Source organism: Phyllostomus discolor, chromosome 6, assembly GCF_004126475.2.
Source record: "Phyllostomus discolor isolate MPI-MPIP mPhyDis1 chromosome 6, mPhyDis1.pri.v3, whole genome shotgun sequence".
Taxonomy (NCBI): domain Eukaryota; kingdom Metazoa; phylum Chordata; class Mammalia; order Chiroptera; family Phyllostomidae; genus Phyllostomus; species Phyllostomus discolor.
Genome location: NC_040908.2, coordinates 164,838,904 through 164,861,931, shown reverse-complemented (window position 1 = coordinate 164,861,931; position 23,028 = coordinate 164,838,904). Strand labels below are relative to the sequence as shown.

The window sequence follows — 23,028 nt, the reverse complement described above, 5'->3', positions numbered from 1 at the left end:
ACCCTGTGCTTGGCAGGCCAGTGCTCAATCCACTGAGCCACACCAGCCAGGGCGTGATGAGACACTTTTAACAGAACAGCTTCCACCCCGCAGTCGACCCGGACCCTCACCAGAGCCTGGCCAGAAAGCATGGCCCTCATATCCCAGAATGCAGAGGGCAGTACTGAGGCCGGGCTTCCGCCCCCCTCCCCTCCGGCCATCTGTCCTGTCTCTCTCACCCGCAGGCTCTCAGCGGCTCCTCCCTGTCTCATGGAATCAGCGCATATCAACGGAATCCAAGAATAAAGTCCTTTATTGTCTTTTGAGCTGTGGTGATAAGTCTGGGGACCCTAAAGTGACTCAGGTGGAACTTCTCTGGACCTGGTTGTAGAGGAAGATGGCGCCTTTGGCAGAGGGGCAGAGCTCGGCCCACATTTCAGTCTCCTGCAACCTCTTCACGTTCTGTGGGGAGACAGCGAGAGCCAGACATGTTGCCCTCACATCTTTTGCAGGAGTCGTGCCCAGAGTTCTGAGCCTCAGAGCCCTCTGCACGGTCCAGTCCCTAAGGAGACGTGTTAAGGAGGCTGAACAGGTCCCTGGCCCTCTCCCTTGGGCTCCGGGCATCCCCAGTGAGGCCTCGTGGTGCTGGAGAACAGCTCTGAGAGATCTGGGAGCCCTGTTTGACCCCACCCACCGAGACAGACAGGCATCGCCTCTGCAAGTCCCAACCCCAGCTCCTTGTCCAAGCAAGGCTTTGCCTCCTCACACCTGTGTCTCCACAAAGATAATTTCCGTGGACTCCTGCGCCTCCGGTCCCCCACTCATGTAATGCTTCCTCACCTGCTCAGAGGTCAGGCTGCACCTGGACGAGACATAAAAATGGCCTGGTGGGTGCCCAGCCCCTGGAGGGTCCTTGTGGAGCCCCAGCTGTCTCAGCCCTCCCCCTCAACCACCCACCTATCCCAGGACCCAGGACCCTGTCCCCCAGAGCTCACTCACTGGACGTAGAACTCGGCACTGGCGCGGCCTGCACTGGTCTCATTGCGCGCGATGCCCAGTAACTGCGGCTGGCTCAGGGTGAGCAGTGGCAGGTTCACCTGGGGCCGGGGTCCCACCTGTCAGTGCTCGCCGCCCACACCCCTGCCCCTCTCAGTGGAGGTGAGCACACGCATGACCCTGGTCCTACAGCATTTTACAGTTTGTGGCTCAAGTGGCCAGGATCACAGGATGTTGGATCTTGGGCAAGTTCATTTTACAGATGGGAAAACCAGAACCAGAGATTGGATAATTTGCTCAGAGTCATGCAAGGAAAGTCGATAAATCGACTTCCAGTTACTTTTCTTTCCAACAAACCTGGGGGAGTAAGCGAGACATTTGTCATTGTTCACATTGTAAAGAGGAAGAACCTAAGGCACACAGAAATGGCAGGTAGGATTCCACTCCAAGTGCGCCCACTTGCAAAGCCAGGTTCTTCCCTCAATGCCACATGCCTGCAGACCCTCGAACCAGCCCAGACTGAGGTTGTGGAATTCTGGCACGTTCTGTTCTACAACCCCACTCCTAGTCCACCCCCTGACCTGGCCACCCCTCACTCACCTCGTCACAGATCTCCTGGAGGACACTGGAGAAGAGTTCATGCACCACCAGCTCCCCAGGGAGGTCCTTGTGCAGAGGGCTGTCACCGGGGCACAGGGCCTGTGAGAGCTGAGGCTCAGCCCGCTCCCCACCTCTTCCCGCCCTGCCTTCCCCTGTGCTTGCTGGCCCTGCGAGCCTGTTTGGGCACCGTGTGCGAGTGTTGGTGGTCCCTCCCCCAGGCCCTCCTTTTCCAGATGGACTGCCAGAGGTCGAGCTAGGTCCTTGCCCCCATTCCCTAGCTTCTGACAGGTCTGGGGAAGGGATCAATGGGGAGGCTGAGGGGCTCCCTTGAGCAGAGACTTGCCCAGAGGTACCAGGCCAATTCCCCCTCTGAGGAATGGGGAAGAAAGCTGAGCTGCCTGGGTCACTGCGCCTTTGCACCCAGCCTGGCGTCTTACCTGAGGCTCAGGGTGCCCACCAGGCACGTCCACCAGCCCAGGGGCCTCAGCCACCCGCTGAGAGCGGCGCAGGAAGACAAGGAAGTCATCCGCGGTGGTCAGCGCGGCGCCCACTCCCAGAGGGTCTGCCAGGTAGGCTTGCTTGTCACCCCAGTCAGCAAGCCCCTGCTGTCGAAGCCAGGCAGCTGAGCTGGCCCAGTTGGTGCCCAGGAAGTCTCGGTAGGAAGTCAGGCCCAGGCGCAGGAGCAGCTGTGGCCCCTGCGAGCCAGTGGGCTCCAGGGCGGCAGAGTGCAAGCGGAACTTGGGAGCATCAAAGAGCCAGGGCTGGGCCTGTAGCCGGCTCTCCCAGACAGCAGCGATGGCCTGGTCCCCTCCTGGCAGTGGACGGCGGTCGTGGGCTGGACTCAGCTCAGCCCGTACTTGCTGCTCTGGCAGCCCACCCGGCGGGCACTGCAGCATCAGAGACACCTCAGGGTCCATAGTCTGGACAGGGCAGCTCTGGAGAAGGTCACAGCCAGACCTGTCACCTTGGGGTACCCACAGCCACCCACACAGACCTACTGAGGATACTTCCAGCACTTTTGCATATCCCTGGGCAGTCAAGTGTCTTATCCTCCAGCAGGAGCCCGAGACTCCTGCTGCCAGACATTCCTGGGACTCCGGGGCAACCCATACCACCCGGAGGTCCTCTTCCAGTCACCGCCTGATGTCCATGTCTCCCAGACCCAGGGGTCCTGCTTCCAACCCTAGACTCCCACGAACCCCTCCCAGGGTTCAGAAGCTCCAGCCTCCTGCCGGGACTCACCGCCAACTCGGCCCGAAGTCTCCTCCCCTTTTCCCCCAGAGCGGAAGTTCCCGCCCCTCCGTCCCCGGCTTCTCATTGGCCGGCTTCGGTGCTCTGGAGCTCGCGCAGGCAGGCGCCTTGGCAGGGGGAGCTGGTGAGCCCAGCGGTCTGTTCTGCCTACTCCTGTTCGTTATGCTGTGACCCGCCCGATCTTCCACCCGGTTAGTCTGGGCGCCGGCCCCGCCCCCTCAGGCCCGCCTCGCGTGGCCGACCCGCGAGCCTGGAGCTCGGGGGCTCGGCTTTGCTGGACTCCGTGGCTGACAGTGTCACCTTGGGCAAGTCTCGCCTGCTGGGACTCAGTTTTCCTTTCTGCACCAGGCAGTTGCGGGTGGGAGGTGAATTTCATGAGCTGAGTACCCCCCTCCCAGCTCTCACATCTTGAGGCTTTTTGACTTTCTGGGCAGGGTGGGGTCATTGGACGCCCCTTCACAGTCCCCACAGGCCACTGCTCCCCACAGGTTTTGATCATGAACTCTGGAGGGATGAAACAGGAAGCAGCAGGGCCCAGGGGTAGAAGGGCTCACAGACCCCGGGAACAGGTGCGTTCCCCACCCCTCACCCCTACCCGGGTCCCCCCTCCCCGGCGGTGGAAAGGGGAGGTGAAGGGACTCAGTCTTGGCCGTCTGGGAAATGCCGGTGGGGTGGGACTGACAGCTGGCAGTCACACCGTTTTCTGGAGGGCACAGGGACTCTCTCCCTCTGGTCGCCCCCTGCAGTAGGTCACACTCAGTGTTCAGGGTGGGCAGCAAGGCAGGATCACCATGGGGACCGGGTGCCACCTCTGAACTCTTGCAGGACCGAGATGTCCAGCTGTCCAAGGCGCTGTCCTATGCCCTGCGCCACGGGGCCCTGAAGCTGGGGCTTCCCATGGGGCCTGGTAAGTGAGGGGCTTGGAGGGGCTCCAGCGCAGGGGGCAGTGTGAGCCTGTTTGTGACTGCTCTCCCCCACGGCTCCCACCGCGGCCCTGTGGGGACGGCATGCAAGGTACATCTCTCCATTTACAGGGAAGACCCAGACCCCAATACCACGTCGGGGGCAAACTGGGAAGGGAGCCTCTCTCTGGGCATAAACACTTATCTCAAAAGTGGGCACTGGGTGGGGGGTGCAAAGGAGGCTTGTTGAGTATCCGCCTTGAGCCAGGTACTGTGCTAATGAAAAGGGTCACTTGATCTCTGGGGCCCTCCAGGAGGCAGAGCCTATTCCCTGATCAGCTGAGGAAACTGAGACTTGGACAGGGAAGGCTTTCTAAAGGTCACACCAATGAACCCTTGTGACCCCCAAGCCCTGGCTTTGTTCTGGGCACCTGTGTCTCCCCTGGTAACTCAGGCCAGAGCAGGTTCAGCTCCTGAGCACCCCGTGTGCCCACAGGCGGCTTTGTGCCCCTGGGCGCCCTCCTGCAGCTGCCCCAGTTCCGCAGCTTCTCAGCCGAAGACGTGCAGCGCGTGGTGGACACCAATGGGAAGCAGCGGTTTGCCCTGCAGCCGGGGGACCCCAGCACGGGCCCTCTCATCCGAGCCAATCAGGGTCACTCCCTGCAGGTGGGGGCCAACAGGACACGTGGGAGACAGGCGGGACCCCTGCCCGGGAGGGGGTCTCACTGCTGCCCACTCCTTCACCCATACCAGGTACCCGAGTTGGAGCTGATGCCCCTGGAGACCCCGCAGGACCTGCCCCTGATGCTTGTCCATGGCACGTTCTGGAAGCACTGGCCCTCCATCCTGCTCAAGGGCCTGTCCTGCCGGGGAAGGACGCACATCCACCTGGCCACAGGACTGCCTGGGGACCCTGGTGTCATCAGTGGTCAGTGTCCACCCTCCCCCTCCCAGGGACTCCCACCCACTCTCCTCCCAGGTCCACCTCCAGAGCCACCCCACAGCCTGTGTGCGGCAGCAGCCCCTTCTGCCTGCTCAGTCCAGTGCCCCAGCCTGCCCTGGTTTCGTAACCGCAGCCCCAGGCACCGCAGACCCCAGCTCCAGGTGTCCCTGCAGGCATGCGGCCGAACTGCGAAGTGGCCGTGTTCATCAACGGGCCCCTGGCCCTGGCGGGTGAGTCTGGGCGCAGCAGGGACGGCCCTGGGCCTGCAGAGACGGCCTGGCTGCATCCCCGCTCTGTGCGCAGATGGAATCCCCTTCTTCCGCTCTGCCAATGGGGTGATCCTGACTCCAGGGGATGCTGACGGCTTCCTGCTTCCCAAGTACTTCAAGGAGGCCCTGCAGCTGTGCCCCACCCGTGAGAACCTCTACCCCACCCTGTTCTTTGTGCCCGGAGCCTGTGCCCTTCCCCTCTTTCCCAGCCGACTTCGGCTTCCCGTTCCCTGACCAATTTGTCTCCATCTCAGGAAAGCCCCTCTCCCTGGCTGCTCATGAAGAGACAGAATGTCAGAGCGCCTGCAAGCACAGCTCCAGGGGAAGGAGGATGATCCAACAATAAAATATTTATTTAAAAAAAAAAAGAAATGTAAAAAGATAACAAAAAAGAAACTCCAGTTTGAAACCATGAATTGTCATGCTGTAGCTACAGCTGGTCTTCCTTGCGTGCTCAGGGACCACAGCAAAGTCTGGGGTGTCGGTCTCCACCACTCAGACCGGGGAAAGGCGGTGTTGGGGCGCTCAGGGCCCACCGTCCCCAGCCTGGGGGAGGGCGGAGTCTGCTCCAGCCCCGTTCCTGGTGGGCACAAAGCCAGTGACAGTCAGTGAAGGTGCCCAGCTCAGCGCATGTCTGGAGAGGGTGTGGGCAGTGAGTCCCAGTGCGTGTGGGCTTAGGCGTGGCCATGGCAGGTGGTGAGCAGGACGGGGACAGCAGGATAGGCCTCAGAAGGCCTCGTGGCCTCCCGTGAGCTGCAGGAAGAGGTCCTCGTCCAGCTCCTCCCCTTTAGCGCGCTCCCGTGTCGACAGAAAAATGTAGCCGCCTATGTACTCGTGCACAATGCGGCAGCTGGCGGACATGCAGCTGAAAGCCACGTTGATGTGTTCATCAAACTCAATGGCAACCTGCAGGGCGGGGGCGGGGAGTGGCGGTTAGAGGGGCTGGTGGGGTGGGAGGTGGAGCCACCTGGCCCCAGCCCTGGCTGGGTCTGGCCCCGCCCAGCCCAGCCCCTGCCACCCCGCCCACACTCCGGCCCACCTGCCGGATGTCCCAGTTCACGTTCCACTGGCGCATGTTGCTGAAGCGCCAGGTCTTGACCACGTCGCCCACGGCCAAGTCGATGCGGATCAGTCGGTTGTTGGCGATGCCCAGGATCTCATCTTTCCTGCTGCCCTTGAACCTGGTCCCCGGGAGGACAGGGTGTGAGCGAGGACCCCACCCGGCGTGGCCCCGGAGCCTGCTCACACAGCCTGGTGCGGTGCTCAGGCGCAGGCTGTGCGAGTAAGTCCCTTAGGTTCTCTGGGCCTCAGGTTCCTCATCTGGAGTATGGGAGTTCATCGATATAATCGTCGTGATAATGTTTAGCAGCACCCGGCAAACAGTCCATGCCTTTACATAACTTTCTTGTATTGTCATCATCTTTGCTGGCTTGGGAAACAGGCGAAGGGGCAGTCCCTGTCACGGCAGCCAGCGTCAGCCCTGTCCCACAGACCAGCTAACCCAGGCCCGGAGAGGGGCAGTGTCGGGACGGAGCTGGCTCTCCTGTTCTCCTGGCCCGATCTCTCTGTGTTTGCTGTGGGGGTGCAGGGATGGGGGTAGGGCACACGGGACCCCCTCAGGAAGGTCTGCCCGCAGAGGATGAGAAAGGGGATGTCAGGGCACTGCCCCCCAGGCGGCGGGAGAGGGCGGGGCCGGCTCTTACCTGACCACCACGTAGGAGATGCCGAAGTCGGGCAGGGACTGCCAGGCCTGGATGAAGCGCAGCTGGGCCTCCGACAGCGAGAGTTGCGCCACGTTCTGGTGAGCTTCCAGGATCCGTGGGGTGAGCTGTAGGACCACGCTGGTGAGGGCTTCCAAAGTCCCCGAGTCCCCCCTGCCTGTCCCCATCAGGGAGACAGGATGCTAAGCCTAGGGCAGGGGCAGCGTCCACCGCGGGGCCACCCGAGTGTGCCCTCTCCTCTGGGAGCTGAGCCAGGCCCTGAGGTAGACGTGGGCAGCTGGACCGTGTGCCCACCTCCTCTGGGCGGGGTTAGCACACTCAGGCTGAGGGACATGGATGGGAGAAGCAATGTGCGAGCACAAGGCCTTTCAGGGGAAGTCGCTATGGAGATGCAGGGGCCAAGGATGGCCAGGTAATCGCTACGGTCATTCCCACCCCCACCCTCTCTGGCACCTGTTTGGCCTTGAACTTTCGCTGGAAGCGGGGCGCAACAAGGCCGTAGGGGTTGAGGCCCTCAGGGGAGGCATCGGGTCCCTGGGTTTGGTTGCCAGAGCCCCCAGTGCCTGTCCGCTGCAGGCTGAGGAAGGCCAGGATGGCCTGCACCTCGCTGGCGTAGCTGCTGTCCGCCATGGTGCGGCCCTTGGAGGCCAGTCGGCAGCCGGCCATCCAGCGGGCGTACTGCTGCTCCTGGGGTGGGAGGCGGGAGGGTGGTGAGGGGCCAGTCGGGCTGGGTTCGGCCCCCTGCCCCTCCCCCACCCCACGCCCGCCGTAGCCGCCCACCCGGCCAGGCAGCGCTCACATCCTGGCAGCGCAGGTGGATCTCACTCATGCCCTCCGGCGAGGGCACCAGGAGTTTGATGCAGAACTTCTGGCCGGACACGTTGACATCCGGGACCACCTCGCAGCCTGCAGGGAGAAGGGGGGGCTAGGAGGCCGGAAAGGGGGAGCCCTGCCTGCGATAACCCCAGGAAAGGCCTGCCCTACACACAGCCTGTTCCCCGGCACTCAGCACCCAGCAGGTGAGAGCGCCCACCTGGCCTTCCCACACTCACCCTTGAGGTTGAGTTGCTGAACGGGGTCCCCCGGGGCTTCGTCCTGGCTCTTGTAGTAGGACAGCGTGGTCTCCTTGAACACCACCCAGTGCTGGCGGTACCCCTTCAGGGTGAGCTTCCTGGGCCTGAGGGTGAGGTGGACGGTGGGCACCGGCCCCCTGTAAACGTCTTTTTACACGGGGCCCCTCCCCCCAGGCTGCCGACTCCGCCCCCAAACTCACCGGAAGATGCGGAGGTGGTCCTTCAGCTCCGGGATGGCGGTGAGACTGTCCTGGGGAGGAGGGGGTTCAGAGGGGCCGGTTCCCGCGGGGGGGCCTCGCCCCGACCCCCCTCCCTGGCCAGAGCCCCTCTCACCAGCACATCCGTGCGCGCGGAGCCCTCCAGCTTCACCTCCAGGTTGTTCAGGGCTGCGTCTAGGTCGTCCAGTCCCGGGTCTGGGCCTGCCGGTTCACTCACCTCCCCGCTCTGGGACAGCTTGTTGATGTGGTACTGGGTGGGGCACGTGGCCAGGGAGGGCTCAGCGAGCAGCCCGCTTCCGCCCAACCACGCCCCGAGCTGGGCTTGCCCGGAGATGGGGCCCCACCCTGGGAGACACTTCCTGTCCCGGGGCTGGCCTGCGCCCCCGCCGCCCCGAGCCCCAGGGCCTGCCTGCCTGGCACCTGCAGGGCCGCAAACACCATCATCTCCTCCTCCGTGCAGTCGATCTCCTCCAGCAGCAGGTCCCACCGAGCCTGCTCGTACAGCTGCGTCAGCCGCACCGGGTCCGTCTGCAGCGGCGGGAGGGGGAGGCTGGGTTGGCCAGGCGTCGCGTGCCCTGCGCACCCCCACGTGCCCAGCCCGAGAGCCTCCGCCCTCAGCCCGCACTCTGTGCTGCGGCAAGCTTGTTCGTGGGCCCCACGTGGGCCTTACAGCCTGGCTGCCCCACCTGCCCGGGGAAGCGGCCCGTTTTTCCTTCTAGACCTGTTCCTACAGAGGTTGACTACAGTCTGTGGTGTGTTCCCGCATGCCGCCGCAGGGGGCGCAGCAAACCCGTTGGTGAGTAGATAAAGCCAATCTTGGAGTGTGATAGGAGCTACCAAGGAAACAGCTGCCAGGGACCGCTCAGTCGTGCCCCCCCGGCCAGGACACCTGAGTTCTGTGACTGAGAGTGGGACTGGGTTGCAGGAGCGAGTCCACATGAGGCAGGAAGCCTTCCCCGAGGAGGGGACACGCTGTGCTGAGATGTGGCGAATGACGATGGGCCACTAAAGGGACGACTGATGGGCAGAGCATTCCAGAGAGAAGGAGCAGGGAGTGCGCAGCGCAGAGGGGGGTCCCAGTCACCCGTGGAAGACCAAGCCCACGATCCCCCTGAAGTCCCCCAAAACTGACAGCAAAGGCATTAAGAAGGTCAACCCAAAAGGACAAAGGAGAGCGAGGCCCAGAGCAGGTACGAGACGAGGTTTTGGAGGAGGAGAAGCAAAACGGGAAGGGGAACCGGGTTGAGAAGCAAAACGGGAACAGGAACCGGGTTGCCGGGGTCTCACAGTCTCCCCTCGTGCTCCGCCGCCAAGGCGCTGATGAGTTTGGAAAACAGGAGAAAGCAAACAGCCAGAAGAACAAAGACCTGGACAAAGGCATCCAGTCCACGTGGAGGACCCCAGGACAGGCTCTGGGCGGTGATCTCCTGGCTGAGGGGCAAGGGCGGGCGGAAATGAGGACCATAGAAAGTATAGAGAAGGAGCAGGTCCCTCTCCACTCCCTGCAGCCGAGGGACGGCAGCTGGCACTGGGCAGAAGCCAGAGGTTTTCCCTCTGAGATGCCGAGGCGGGGGCGCCCCTGCATGTGGTACTTCAGGCGCAGCTGGGAGGGGCGGTGCAGGTGCCGAGAACAGACACATGGAGAGAAGGCTGGCATCGTGACAGGTGATGAGGCAGGAGATGGTCAGGAAGGAAACTCCAGAGGCCCCGCAGGGCTGAGGTAGAAAACATGTATACATGACAAAGACCCCCTAAGACGGGTTGTTCCTGTTTTCTGGGATAACTCTGAATCATGGAATGCGCCTGCGCGCTACCCCTGATTCATTAGAATATCATTATAATGAAATAACATCGTGGGACTCCCTCCTCCAGTAGCCAGTCAAGAAAATCATGAGAAACCACACATGCGCAGTAGCTTTGAAATCCAACTCCTTGTACCTGCGCAGGAAAAGCCCGCCAAAGACTAGCCAGGGGGCTTCTGCCCTATAAGAATAGAATCCCCCAGCCCACATGTTCCTTCTCTGCTCAGAGTGGGCCCACTCCCGTGTCCTGTGGAGTGTACTATCGCTTCATAAATCTTCCCTCTTTCTTTATGCTATAAACGTTGTGTCCCAGCTCGTCCCCATTTGTCACCCAAGACATTGGCAGGGAGCCTTCTGTGCGCGGTTGGGAGAGCAGAGGGTTCAGTGCTGAGAGACAGGTGTGCCCAAGAGAAACCCCCGCAGAAGAGGGGCATTTCTGCCCTGGCGCCCCCCGCAGGTTCCCCGAAACACCAAGCCCTGTTCACGCACTCTGGGCTCCCAACTGGCTCATAAGAGCCTTCCTTGTAAATACGAAAGGATCCCCCACCTTCACGGGAAGCCGCTAGCGTGAACCATGCAGACCGAGACGAACAGGGAGAAAAGAGGTTTGGAGAAAGTAAAGACCATGCAGGGAGAGAAGAAAGCTCCCAACACCAGTCAAAATCCTTGTAGGGACAGAAATACCGCCCCCATAAAGCAAGAGCAGGAGGCTGTTTTAAAAAGGAATGTAATTATAAACTAAGAGTAATTAAGACTCTGTAGCATTGACAATGAGAAACAAATTGACCAGCAGAACCAAAGAGAGTCAGAGAGAGACCCAGACACGGATGCTGACCTGACCTAGGGCAGAGGCGGCCCTGGAGTCACGGGACAGAATGCTCTTTACCGTGAACGACGCTGGGCCGGGTGGGTGCCCGTGTCAAGAATTTGTTTGCACCCCTACCTCACGCCACACACCGATAGCAATTCCCGACGGACTGCAGATCAAATGTGAACGTTAAAACAAAGCCTTTAGAGAAAAATAAGATTGCACCTTTGAGATCTTGATGCAGAAAAGAAGATTTCTTAAACAGGCCACAAAAGATGTTCATCATAAAAGAAGAAATATAAATCAGAGTATAATAAAATTAAGAACTTTTGTTTGTCAAAATAAACCATTCAAGTGCTCACATTGGCAGCACATAATACAAAATAAACCATTAAGCCCTGGCTGGTGTGGCTCCATGGATTGAATGCCGGCCTGCAAACTAAAGGGTCACTGGCCCCGGTAGTGGGCATGCAAGAGGCAACCACACATTGATGTTTCTCTCCCTCTCTCCCTACCTTCCCCTCTCTAAAAATAAGGAAAATCTTTTAAAAAAATAAGCCATTGAGAGAAAACATTCATTATACATGTACCTGAGAAAGTACTCATCTACCTACTGCATGAAGAACAGCAAAGGGGTATAAAAAAGACAAGCAAGTCCTTATACAAATTGGCAAAAAAACTTGAACAGAGACACTGAAAAAGAAGACAGGCTGATAGTGACCAGAGGGGAGAGAAGAGGGAATTTCAGGGGAGAATGGGAAGGGTTTACGGGAACAAATTTAAAGGACACATGGACAAAAACTAGGGGGAGGGTGGTAATGGGAGGGAAGTGGGGAGGGTTGGGTGGGTGGGCTGGATTGGGAGTAAAAGGGAGAAAACTGTACTTGAACAATGATTGAAATAAATAAATAAAAAGAAAAAACATAAACATAAAAATAAATAAATAAATAAATAAATAAAAAGTTACAGTTTCAGAGTAAAAAAAAAAAAACTTGAACAGAAACTTCACACAAGAGGATTTCCAACTGGCTAATGGCCATGGGCTCATTGGGCTCAACTTGATTAGTCATCAAGGAAATGTAAATTACAGCCACATAAAAGGCACAGCACAGCTGTCATGGGCTGGGTGTGGGGGGAGGAGGGACTGCAACGGGCACTAGAGAACTTTCCGGGGTGACAGAAATGTTCTAAAACTGGGATGTGGCGACAGTTGCACAATCGTATAAATTTACTAAAAATAAGCACTGCTTACAATGGGTGATTTTTATAGTATTTAAATTATATTTCAGTAAAGCTGTTTTAAAAGACACACAAATGAAAAACCACATGAGATAACTTTACACATCTACAGAACGGCTACAATGGAAAAGATAAGAAATAGCACGTGAGCCCTGGCTGGTGTGGCTCAGTGGATTGAGTTCCCGCCTACGAACCAAAGGGACACCAGTTCGATTCCCAGTCAGGGTACATGCCTGGGTTGTGGGCCAGATCCCCAGGAGGGGACAGGTGAGAGGCAACCACACTCTTTCTCTTTCCCTTCCTTTCTCTCTAAAAATACATAAAATCGTTTTTAAAAAGTTAATTTCCCCATTTCTTTTTTTAAAGGTTTTATTATTTACTTTTAGAGAGAGGAGAAGGGAGGGAGAAAGAGAGGGCAAGAAACACCAATGTGTGAGGGATACACTGATATGTTTCCTCTCACACACCCCCAACCAGGGACCTGGCCTGCATCCCAGCCATATGTCTTGACTGGAAATCGAACCGACGACCTCTTGGTTTGCAGGCCAGCACTCAACCCACTGAGCCACACCAGCCAGGGACCCCGTTTCTTTCCTTTTAAAAAAGAAAGAATTGTGTACTTAGATTCACCAAAAAACATATACTGAAACAGTCATAGCATCTCTATTCTTAATAGCCTCAATCTGGAAATTGCCCAACGCCCCTCAACAGTAGAATGGAATATGGAATCAGCTGTGGGATATGGACATAGCAGGATGAGATGTGCCAGTGAGAAAGAATAGACTATACACCTATACACCACACGAATGAATCACATGCACAACACTGGGTAAAAGAAGCCAGACACAAAAGTGTAGACTGTGCAATATCCTTTGTGTAGATTTCAAACACACACAAATCTCATCTGTAGTGACAGAAGTAACAATAGTTGTCACCTCTGTAGGAGGTGGTGCCTGGGAGGGGGAGGAGGGAGGGTTCTGGTGGTCGGCAAAATGCTGTGAGTTCTAAAAAAAAAAACACTCAGGAAATAAGAGCTCTTTTTTTTTTTAAGATTTTATTTATTTATTTTTAGAGAGAGAAGGGAGGGAGGGAGAGGGAGAGAGAGAGAGAGAAACATCAATGTGCGGTTGCTGGGGGTTATGGCCTGCAACCCAGGAATGTACCCTGGCTGGGAATCGAACCTGGGACACTTTGGTTCCCAGCCCGTGCTCAATCCACTGAGCTATGCCAGCCAGGGCTTAGGAAATAAGAGCTCTTAGGATTTAAAAATACAGCTGCAGAGATTAAAACTCCAGAAAGTAGAACAAAAGGACAATGAGCTTAAAAATAAGAAAAGATAAATATCTAATTTCTTTCTTTGAAAAATCAGTCCAGGAGGTCTAATATCTACTAGGTCCCTGAAACACACACACACACACACACACACACACACACACAAAACCAAAAACAAAACAAAGAACAGAAAATAGAGGGGAGAAAATTATTGAAGAAATTGTAAAGGGCGTTTTTCCAAAACTGAAGGACCCAGGTTTCTAATTTGAAAGGGCTCAGCAAGTGTGCAGAAAGAGTAGTGAAGAAAGATCCATACTATTGAGAGATTTAGAACACCAAGAGATAAAGAGAAGATTTTAAAAGTTTCTGATACCTGCTTCCTACCTCCAAGAAATTTAATAGAAGTATGTGTCACATAGAGAAGGACTGAAAATAAAAATGTCACCAGACTTTTCAACAGCAACACTGGAAACCAGAAGACGATGGGAAGGTGGCTTCAGGATTTGGCTGGAAAATGTTTCCAATTTAGAGTTCTATACCTCGCCAAACTATCATGTGAGTGAGCATAGAATTCTGACCTTTGCAGACAGGCAGAATTTCAAATTGTTTAAGTCTCACATAATTCCCCTTTTAGGGGAAACTATTGAAATTATGCTCCATCAAAATGAGGGAGTCCGTTGAGAGAGAGGAACACAAGTGACCAGGAACCAAGAAGTCCTGGGTGGCATTCCCCAGGGAACAGTGGAGAGATGACTAAGGGAAGTTGTGGGCATAGAACGCTACCGTTCCATGGTCCCGAGAAGGGAATCGCACTGACTGGCGTCCTAACGTGCCCAACAGGATGCGACGTGCCAGCGAGAAAGAATAGACTATACACCTATACACCACACGAATGAATCATTCATTCACTTCTTTCAGAATGAAAACACATTCTGAAAGAGGTGTTTTCATTGGTTGCAACATTGGAGGGGCTTGTCCGTGGAACGTTCCACCTCAACCCTCAGTGACAAGCCATAGCCTCTGATAGTCTTTTGGGGCCTCTTTCTGAACTGAGCACAGACAGACAGTAGAAAAATAGGTTAATAAAAATATAGCAATTTTGAACTATAAAAAGCATGACCAAGAAAGGAAATATCTTTACTCTGTGGCTTGGCTAGGAACACTGTTTATATGTGTCACTATTTATAGCCACGATCGTGCTGTTTTTAACCCAAAACTATAGCAAAGTTCAGTGGGAAGGTACAGAGAAGTGTGTGTGTTATAGGGGCAGGGGGAGGGTGTGAGATGGCTAAGGTTTCATCTTTATACAAAGACCAGAGAATAGAAAATAATATAAGCATGTCATATAGACAGAAACACTAGAATAAAAAGCTACAGAGTTAAACATTTACATTCTCGCCCTGGCTGGGGTAGCTCAGTGGACTGAGTGTGGGCTGCGAACCAAAGGGTCGCCAGTCTGATTCCCAGTCAGGGCACAGGCCTGGGTTGCAGGGGCCCAGTGAGGGGCCCGAGAGAGGTAACCACACACTGCTGTTTCTCTTCCTTTCTCCCTCCCTTTCCCTTTCTCTAAAAAATAAACAAATAAAATCTTTTTTTAAAAATTTATGTTCTCTAGGGATCAGAAATCTGAGATAAGAAGTCCGGCAGGGAACCGTTTTTAGTTATTATTACAAACCTGCTGGGGATATTGGACCCTTTGAGCCATCATATATTTTACTTGAACAGAAATTAGAATGAAGAAAAAAGAACCACAAGGCCAAATGGCTTTTGGATATTGGACAACTGACCACGTGGAACAGCGCCCCCTGGGGGGAGGGGAGACCAGGTGACCCCTCAGATTGCCCCAGCCGACTGACTACCTGGAGAGGGTTTCTAGGCTGCAGCACAGGGTGGAGGACCCCAGACAGAGCCCAGCATTACTCCTGGAGTTAAGTAAATACAGCGGAGATTAAGGAAGCCCAAGGCAGCCAGAGCTCACAGGCAGAGTCCTGGAGAGGCGGCAGCTGTGTGGGGAGAAAGCCCTGGGGATCCGCCGAGGGCTCCCTGTGCGTCTTTAGCTGAGTGCGGATTCGCGTCTGTGTGTAAGGAAACCGCCCAAGGCCTCTGGGAGAAAGACCCGGAGAGGAGCAGGTAGAACCTCTACCAGATCTTATGTGGAGGGGGAATACTCACATTCCCGGGAGCCAGGTTAGGGAAATCTCTCATACGTGGTGCATCAGACACTCGGAAGGCTGTTTATTCCCCTTGTAAAGGGGAGAAATTAGCCCTAGATTAAAAATGCTCTCGTTCTGCCCTGGCTGGTGTAGCTCAGTGGATTGAGCGGGGGCTGTGAACCAAAGTGTTGTAGGTTCAATTCCCAGTCAGGGCACATGCCTGGGTTGCAGGCCATGACCCCCAGCAACTGCACATTAATCATTAATGTCTCTCTCTCTCTCTCTCTTTCTTTCTCTCTCTCTTTCTCTCTCTCTCTCTCTTTCTCCCTCCCTTCCCTCTCTAAAAATAAACAAATAAAATATTTCCTGGCTGGCGTAGCTCAGTGGATTGAGTGCGGGCTGGGAACCAAAGTGTCCCAGGTTCGATTCCCAGCCAGGGTACATTCCTGGGTTGCAGGCCATAACCCCCAGCAACCGCATATTGATGTTTCTCTCTCTCTCTCTCCCTCCCTCCCTTCCCTCTCTAAAAATAAATAAATAAAATCTTTTTAAAAAATGCTCTCGTTCTAATTAACTAATGATCAAACTGCTTCCAAGTATCTTAAATTCATCCCCAAACTACTTTTATAAATATTTAAAGGACTACAAAAAGAATCAGCACCGAAGAACAGAAAATTTGTCATGTCTGGCGTCAAATAAAAACTGACCAGGCACGAATACAAGGAGAACAACACAACTCAGAACGAGGAGATCAACAGTCAATGGAAACAGATGCAGCAATGACCCAGCTGATCAAACTCATAGACGAAACCACTGGAAGTTATTCTACATACAGGGTGGAGCAAAGGTAGGCTTCCAGTTGTGGGTATGCAAAACACAGTTCATTCTTCTGTTATCATTTGTTGATTATTACATCATTTTTCATACAAACAATTGTAACCCAACTTCCCCTCTGCTGCTGTATACTCCGTATGTTCAAGGAAGTAGAGAAGAGCGTGTGTGTATGTTAGCAGAGATTCAGAAAATGTTAAAAAGGTCAAAATTGAGCTCAATGAACCCCAAGCACGAGACACTTGAGGTGAACCGGGTGAACAATGATAATCAGATTGTTTAAAACCAGTGCGAAAAGAAAATCGTAAAAACAGTCAGCAAGGAAGACACATTCCATGCAGATGAGCAGAGACGGCCAGCAGACCTGCTGGTCGCAGCAGTGTAAGCCGAGAGACGATGGAGTTAGGGGCGGCACGGGGCGGGGCCTGGGGGATGGTTATTTGCCATTCAAGAACTCTACACCAGCCCTGGCTGGCGTAGCTCAGTGGACTGAGCTCAGGCTGCGAACCAAAGTGTCGCAGGTTCGATTCCCAGTCAGGGTACATGCCTGGGTTGCAGGCCATGACCCCCAGCAACCGCACATTGATGTTTCTCCCTCTCTCTCTCTCTCTCCCTCTTTCTCCCTCCCTTCCCTCTCTAAAAATAAATAAATAAAATCTTTTTAAAAAAAGAACTTTATACCAAGTGAAAATATCTTTCAAAATCACAGGCAAAATAATGACTCCCAGACACATATAAAAGCTGCAAGAATTCATCCCGAAGTCAGCAGGGAAATGTACCAGAGAATGTTCTGGGCTGGAAACCTGCTCTGCACACAGGGACGGAGGGTGCGGGAGATGGTGAGCATGTGGGCGGGCATAGGAGGCTTTCTTCACGCGTGTGAACGCCTTCCCAGGAGTCCTGACAGATGGAACTGTTCTGTGGCCATGTTAGTGCCATGGTGGGGGTACTGGCTGGGGGCAACTGGGTAAAGGGTGTCCAGGTACCTGGGACCTCTGTGTGTTACTTCTTAACAGTTGACTGTGAATCTACAGTTATCTCGAAACAAAAAATTATTTTTTTATTTTAAAGATTTTTATTTATCCCTAGAGAGAGGGAAAGGGAATGAGAAAGAGAGGAAGAGAAACATCAGCGTGTGGTTGCCTCTCACGTGCCTCCCACTGGGGGGACCTGGCCCAAAACCCAGGCAGGTGCCATGACTGGGAATCGAACTGGCAACACTAAGGTTAGCAGGGGCCGGCACTCAATCCACTGAGCCACACCATCCAGGGCTCAAAACAAAAATTTAATAAAAAGCAATTGCCTGGATAAAGCAAAAATAATAACAACGACAACTCAACATTCTACTCATAGGTATATATCCAAAAGAAATGACTATCTATGTCCACTCAAAAATTTGTTCATGAATATTCATAGCAGCATTATTCATAATAGCCGACAAGTGTGGGGGGGGACCAAATGTCTATTAATTGATATAAAGAAACTGTGGCGCATCTATGCAATGGAATATTACTCAGCCATAAAAATGAATAAAACACAGTGCTGACCAGTGTGGCTCAGGGGGTTGGGTGTCATCCTACAAAGCGAAAGGTCATGGGTTCAGTTCCCGGTCAGAGCACATGCCTGGGCTGCAGGCCAGGCCCCCGGTGGTGGGTGTGTGAGAGGCAACGGATCAATGTTTCTCTCCCTCTCTTTCCTCCCTCCCTCCCCGTCTCCCTAAAAATAAATAAATAACATCTTTTTGAAACAATAAATAAAGCACCGACCCACGCTGCACAGCACGGATGAACCTCGAAAACACGGTCCTAAGCTAAAGAAGCCAGACACCACGAAGAGCCGCCCTGCTATGAAATGCCCAGAGCAGGCAAAGCTGTCGAGACAGAAAGATTAGATGAGAAGTTGCCCGGGGCTGCGGGGAGTGGGGAGGAGTAAACGGGCAGTGCCTGCGAAGGAGCACTCGATTTCTTTCGGAGTGTTCTCGAATCGGCCGTGGTGCTGGCCGCACCGCTCTGTGAACACGATAAAAACCACCGACGTGGACATCGCCAGTGGGCTTGTTGTGTGATGTGTGAGTTATTTCTCAATAGAGCGTCAAAACGACCACCACGGCAACGAGCATGACAGTGCGCCAGGGGCCTCGGAGTGTGGCGAGGTGGGTGCTCAACAATGTGGGGGGGATGAGGGGATCCTGCTGTTAAGGCTCTTGGACAAAGTGTGAAGCTGCAGCGTTACCAGGTGGCAAGTGTGTACATGCACTATGACCCCTACAGCAGCGACGTAAAAAAGCAAGCACAGCTACCGCACTGATAGAAAGGACAAAATGGAATCATGAACACCATCGAACCCAAGAAGGTATGGAAGACAAGAGAAGGGGGCAAGGAAGTCCCCAGGACTGGCAGGCAGGAGGTGATGCCCGTGGAAGGGCGTGGGCAGGGCCAGAGCAGCCTGGGCCTCCGGGAATGGCAGCTGGGGACACAGGCAGCCTCGGGGCCTTCCGGGCAGGAGTGGCATGGCAAGGGTTCCTTCCGGAGCTGGGGGCAGGTGGGAGGCCCAGGGGAGAGGAAGGTATGGTAGGAAGGCCACGGTATGGCTGGGTGGGTGAGCCAGAGAAGAGTGAGTGGTTTGGGATTGTAGTTGGAGGGATGATCAACAGGACCCCAGGAGGGGCGGGGCGGGAGGCCAAGGGCAGGATCCAGAACGTGCTAAGTCTGGGCTTTGCCATGAGCCTGTGAGGAGCGGGAGGAGCTGCCTGAGGGGCTCTGGGGGTTTTCCAGGGGGCGGCATGGGGTCGGCTGGCTGCCAGAGGGGACAGTCGGCCTGGAGGCACAGATGTGCGCTGGCACCTGCCTCAAAGCCTGGTCCCTCACGCAGCCCCGTCCCAGCAGGGCCCAGTGCCACCTCCACCAGGAAGCCTTCCCTGAGCCCAGGTGCTGGGCATCTCCCACCTGAGCAGGCTTCCCAGAGGCCCTCACCACGGGGTCCACGGATCTGCGGTCATTTCCCCCCTGACCCCCTTGGCCTCAGCACAGGCCCAGCACTGTGTTGGCGGAGTTAATAAACAGGTGTGGATGGACAAACGGACAGAGACAGACCCCTACAGCTCTCTGACATTCCCAGAGCCCCGATCCCTGGACCCAGTCCCCCCATGTCTCACCGACCCAGACCCCGCTTGCCCCTGAGCCAACCCACCTTGGGGTCCAGGTCAAAGAAGCTGTAGTACTTGAAGCGCAGCCAGAGCGTGTCCCCGGACTTGATGTCCTGCTGCATGAGGCACCGCGAGGAGTCCAGCCACCTGGGCCGCGGCACAAGCAGGGGTCAGGGCTGGGCCAGGCCCAGCGCTGGGGTGGGGCGGGGGGCCCGGGCAGGTGGCTTGGGGGCAAGCACACACACAGGAGGCGTGGACTGGGGGTGAGCGGGACACGCAGGGAGTGAGCCTCGGCAGTGGAGATGCGGCCCCAGTACAGACCCGGCAGGCAGTGCACCTGCTGTGGAGCTGGGTCTTGTCCAGCAGGGAGCTGGGCCGGGGCAGGCGCTGGAGCAGGAGGGGGTCAGGCGGCGGCTGCGGCCGGCTCAGCATGTGGTAGCAGGCCTCCATCTGCTCGCTGTCTGAGAAGTGGGCTGGCATCCCCCGGAACAATGCAGGTGCCACGCCTGCGGAGCAGGTTGGGGTCAGCAAGGCCCTGCCCCCAGTCTGGGCCTCCTGGGCCTCCTGGACCTGTCCCCTGCGCCCAGCCCCGGGCCCACCCGGCCAGTGCTCACCCCCAGCCAGGACGACTTTGGTCAGGTCATACACCTCCTCCTCGGGCTCCTTCTCCTTCTTGTCCTTCTTCTTCTTCTCAGGAGCACGGAGCAGGGACAGCTCCTCGGGGTGCCGGATACCTGGGAGAAGCTGGGGCCTCAGCAGGCACTGGGAGCTGCCCTGTGACCTCCAGTTCCCCCCAACCATGGGCACGATGGGGCAGGTCATGGCCCTGCAGACAGGATGGGGACCGGGGCAGCAAGGACAACAGGACAAGAGCTGGGCCTGTGAAGGGAGGGGACCAGGCCCCTTGCTGCAGGAACCTGGCCGCGTGGCAGGGTGGGGACCCTCAGACACTCACTGAGCAGGCGGCAGATGGCAGCCACGGCCTGGAAGAGGGGCTTGGAGAAGCTGGCCCGCAGGCGCACCGCCCGGCGGTTGGGCAGCCGCAGGAGGACCGGCCGGTGCTGGGGCCCGAAGAAGAGGCGGGCGTCGGCCAGGATGCCGTACTTGTCCAGCGTCCAGTGGGTCTGCAGCAGCCACCGCCTTTTCTGTTCCCACCAAATGGCATGGTCCGACCAGTCCTGCTTGCGGTCTGTGGGGCCACGGGAAAAGGGGGCGGTGCCCGTCAGCCTTGGAGGGCGGGCCCTGCCGCCAGCCCCCCCCCCCCCTCCCCCCCCCCCCCCCCCCCCCCCCCCCCGAGGCTGAGCACCTGCTTAGAATTCAGAGGCCCCTGATGACTTCCCCTCCCTCTCCTGCCCAAGCCAAGGGCAGGGCCACCAGGCTGGGCTGGCTTGGGGTCTAGGACAAGGTCAGGGCGGAATGGCTCTCCACTGGCTAACCCTGCTCAGCCTTCTGGGCTCAGTCGCTGCATCACTTCCTAGAGAGCCCCCCAGCTTAGAGTCTGTGTGCCCCAGTCCGAATGCCCCCACCTCACGCACTCCAGCCCACTGGGCTCCCCCACACAGCCCCTCCTGTGCCCCTGGCGACCCTGGCCCACTGCGCCTACCCCTGGCGTTCCCGGGAGCTCAGAGCTCATGCTACAGCAGGGCCCGGGGTTGTGCCTGGCGCACAAGAGCAGGTGCTCCGTAAATACTTAGCGGGTCCTGGTTCTGTGACCTTGGCCGAGCCCTTCACCCCTCTGCGCCTCAGCTTTTGAGTTAGTGAGACGTGAGCAGCAATCGCCCTGGGCCCGCGGACACGGAGCAGTGCCCGCTCAGCCGAGCTGGGCATCGGTAGGTGCCCGATGCACTCAGGAGTGAGTGGGGGTGGGAGGGCTGGGCACCATGTCCCCACCGCGGGGGGTGGGAGCCGAAGGGACGAGGCTCGGGGAGCCCTGCAGTGGGTGGAGGGGCAGGGTCTGTCTGTGTGTCCGTCTGTCTGTCTGTCTCCCTGCTGAGGCCTGGCTACCTGGCTGGGCGCCAGGCCCTGGGGCCCACCAGGTCTCCACTGCTCAGCCCCTGAGTCTCGGTCTGAGGGACCTTCTCCTTCCAACTTCCGCTTTTCACGGTCTCCTTGGGCCCTGCCTTAAGGGAGGCGACCCTGGGCACCTCAGCCTTTCGGCCAGACCATCCCGGGGCCCTGTGCTGCCCACCTGACCTCCCTCCGCAGAGGCCTGTGGTGGGTTTGGGTGGGCTGGGCCTGAGGAAACCCCCTCACCCACCCCCACGGGCTCCCCGCTGGGACTATCACCCCGGGGCCTGCCTTCCAGCTCTGGCTATCGGAATGTGCTTTCCACCTCCCGGGAAGGGGCAGTCCCCACCCCGGCTGGGAGAGATGATGAGATGTCCCCAGCCCCGCTCCTTTCAATGGCTGATACCACAGGCGGCTCTGCTGTAACTTCCTGTGGGGGCAGGGCCCTCCCACCCAGGCTGGGCCTGTCACCCGCCTGCCTGCCGAGGCTTCCGCCTGGGGGAGGAGGTGTGGGAGGAGGCCCTCAGGCCCCCAGGAGCCCCGTCTGCTGTCCCCTCAGACCCCCCAGGAGGTGGCCTCTTCCCCGGCCTCTTCCCCAGCCCCCGGGGCAAGGCCGCCTCTGCCCCCAGCAGTGGGGGGTGGGGGACTGTGGCCGGACCTGCTCCCTGGGGACGTAGCCGAACCCGCTGGAGTGGGAGGAAGGAAGGGGAGACTCGGGAGGGGAGGAAATGGGGGACATGTCTTTTTTGGAACCCAATGATTAAGCCGGTGCCTGAGTCACCGTGACGCTGTTATCGCGGGCCGTGCAGCAGGGAAGTGCCACGGGACCGCGGCGGGCCCCGTCCCCCCGGGGGCCGAGGGACACTCACTGATCTCCTCCACGATCTTCAGCAGCACCCCGCCGATGTGCGACTCCCCGGTGACCCGCAGGGTGACCGACTCCGCCTCGGGGTCCTCCTCTCCCACAAACACCCGCAGCTCCCAGGACGAGTCGATGTAGTCCCCTGTGGCCGTCTTCATGCCCGCCATGGCTGCGGCGGCGGCGGCGCTGCAGACGGGGTGGGGAGGAAGCAAGTGGGCAAGGCGCCGCGCCCCGTGGGCTGCCTGCTCCAGGCAGAAGAGGCCCTACAGTGACGGTGCGCTGGGCAGGGGCGGAGCAAAGCTGCAGGCCATACCCCCACAGCAGCAGCTAGACTCGGGGTGCTGAGGTGTTCCAGGCAAACCCTCTCATCATCTCGATGGGTAGAGGCTGCAAGGGCCCTCGGAGACCGTGTGGTCCAGCCCACTGCCATCTCTCGGACGGGAGGCCTGAGGCCCAGCGAGAGCAAGAAAGGCTCACGCAGGAGCACCCAGCTCGAGGGCAGGGCCGGGCACAGCCTCCATGCCACCTGGCCACCGCTCACCCCGAGGCCACACTGGCCGAGGCCCACCCTGGGAACGGCTGTCAGCACAGGTCACAAGAGAATTCCAACCCTGGCCCAAAGCTGAGACCCAAACATCCCGGATCAGCCGAGGCCTCTGTAGGGCAGTGGGAAGTCCACTTCTCCGGGCTCCGCGTGGGGGAGGCCCTGCTGGGCAGAGGGGCCGCAGGAGGGCGAGGAAGAGAAGGGCCCCAGCTTACCTTGCTGGCAAGGGGTTGGGGCGGCAGGTGGAGCTGGAGTGTCAGCCACTCTCGACCTCGGCCCGAACACCTGCAGACCGGAGCGCTTCCTTCTCCTCCGCTTTCTCTTTGGAGCTTCCTTCAACGGGGGAGGGCAGCCCTCACCCTCCAGTCTTAATCAGGGCAGGCTCAGCCCCTCCTCCCCAGGGCGGGTTGGTG

At 57.2% G+C, this 23,028-nt stretch overlaps 3 protein-coding genes across 8 annotated transcripts; 1 reads left to right on the top strand and 2 right to left on the bottom strand.

The window, feature by feature from the left end:
• Positions 1-274: 274 nt before the first annotated feature.
• On the bottom strand, positions 275-2,835 carry NUDT22 (nudix hydrolase 22). Of its 3 annotated transcripts, XM_028515927.2 has the most exons (6): positions 2,818-2,835; positions 2,013-2,510; positions 1,576-1,674; positions 979-1,076; positions 748-841; positions 275-441 (listed from the first exon to the last, which is right to left on the bottom strand). In XM_028515927.2, the coding sequence occupies exons 2-6, from the start codon at positions 2,490-2,492 to the stop codon at positions 340-342; spliced, it is 873 nt and encodes a 290-aa protein (XP_028371728.1). In that variant the 5' UTR covers positions 2,493-2,510; positions 2,818-2,835; the 3' UTR covers positions 275-339. The 3 variants fall into 3 exon arrangements, with proteins under 3 accessions (XP_028371728.1, XP_035885531.1, XP_035885532.1); XM_036029638.1 differs by lacking the exons at positions 979-1,076; positions 2,818-2,835 and having other exon boundaries at positions 1,576-1,742; positions 2,013-2,811; XM_036029639.1 differs by lacking the exons at positions 275-441; positions 748-841; positions 979-1,076; positions 2,818-2,835 and adding an exon at positions 1,083-1,332 and having other exon boundaries at positions 1,576-1,742; positions 2,013-2,811.
• Positions 2,836-2,932: 97 nt separating this feature from the next.
• On the top strand, positions 2,933-5,305 carry TRPT1 (tRNA phosphotransferase 1). Of its 4 annotated transcripts, none has more exons than XM_036029640.1 (8): positions 2,933-3,017; positions 3,315-3,395; positions 3,652-3,733; positions 4,225-4,394; positions 4,482-4,656; positions 4,845-4,901; positions 4,975-5,085; positions 5,195-5,305. In XM_036029640.1, the coding sequence occupies exons 2-8, from the start codon at positions 3,324-3,326 to the stop codon at positions 5,284-5,286; spliced, it is 759 nt and encodes a 252-aa protein (XP_035885533.1). In that variant the 5' UTR covers positions 2,933-3,017; positions 3,315-3,323; the 3' UTR covers positions 5,287-5,305. The 4 variants fall into 4 exon arrangements, 3 of the variants coding, with proteins under 3 accessions (XP_035885533.1, XP_035885534.1, XP_028371731.1); XM_036029641.1 differs by having other exon boundaries at positions 2,984-3,131; XR_004904035.1 differs by having other exon boundaries at positions 3,007-3,131; positions 4,820-4,901.
• Positions 5,271-22,990, bottom strand: FERMT3 (fermitin family member 3). Its single transcript, XM_028515926.2, has 15 exons — positions 22,831-22,990; positions 22,079-22,251; positions 20,158-20,391; positions 19,817-19,936; positions 19,540-19,708; positions 19,247-19,349; positions 8,373-8,480; positions 8,068-8,202; positions 7,935-7,984; positions 7,714-7,838; positions 7,461-7,567; positions 7,115-7,348; positions 6,644-6,768; positions 5,980-6,121; positions 5,271-5,846 (listed from the first exon to the last, which is right to left on the bottom strand). The coding sequence occupies exons 2-15, from the start codon at positions 22,236-22,238 to the stop codon at positions 5,667-5,669; spliced, it is 1,992 nt and encodes a 663-aa protein (XP_028371727.1). The 5' UTR covers positions 22,239-22,251; positions 22,831-22,990; the 3' UTR covers positions 5,271-5,666.
• Positions 22,991-23,028: the final 38 nt, after the last annotated feature.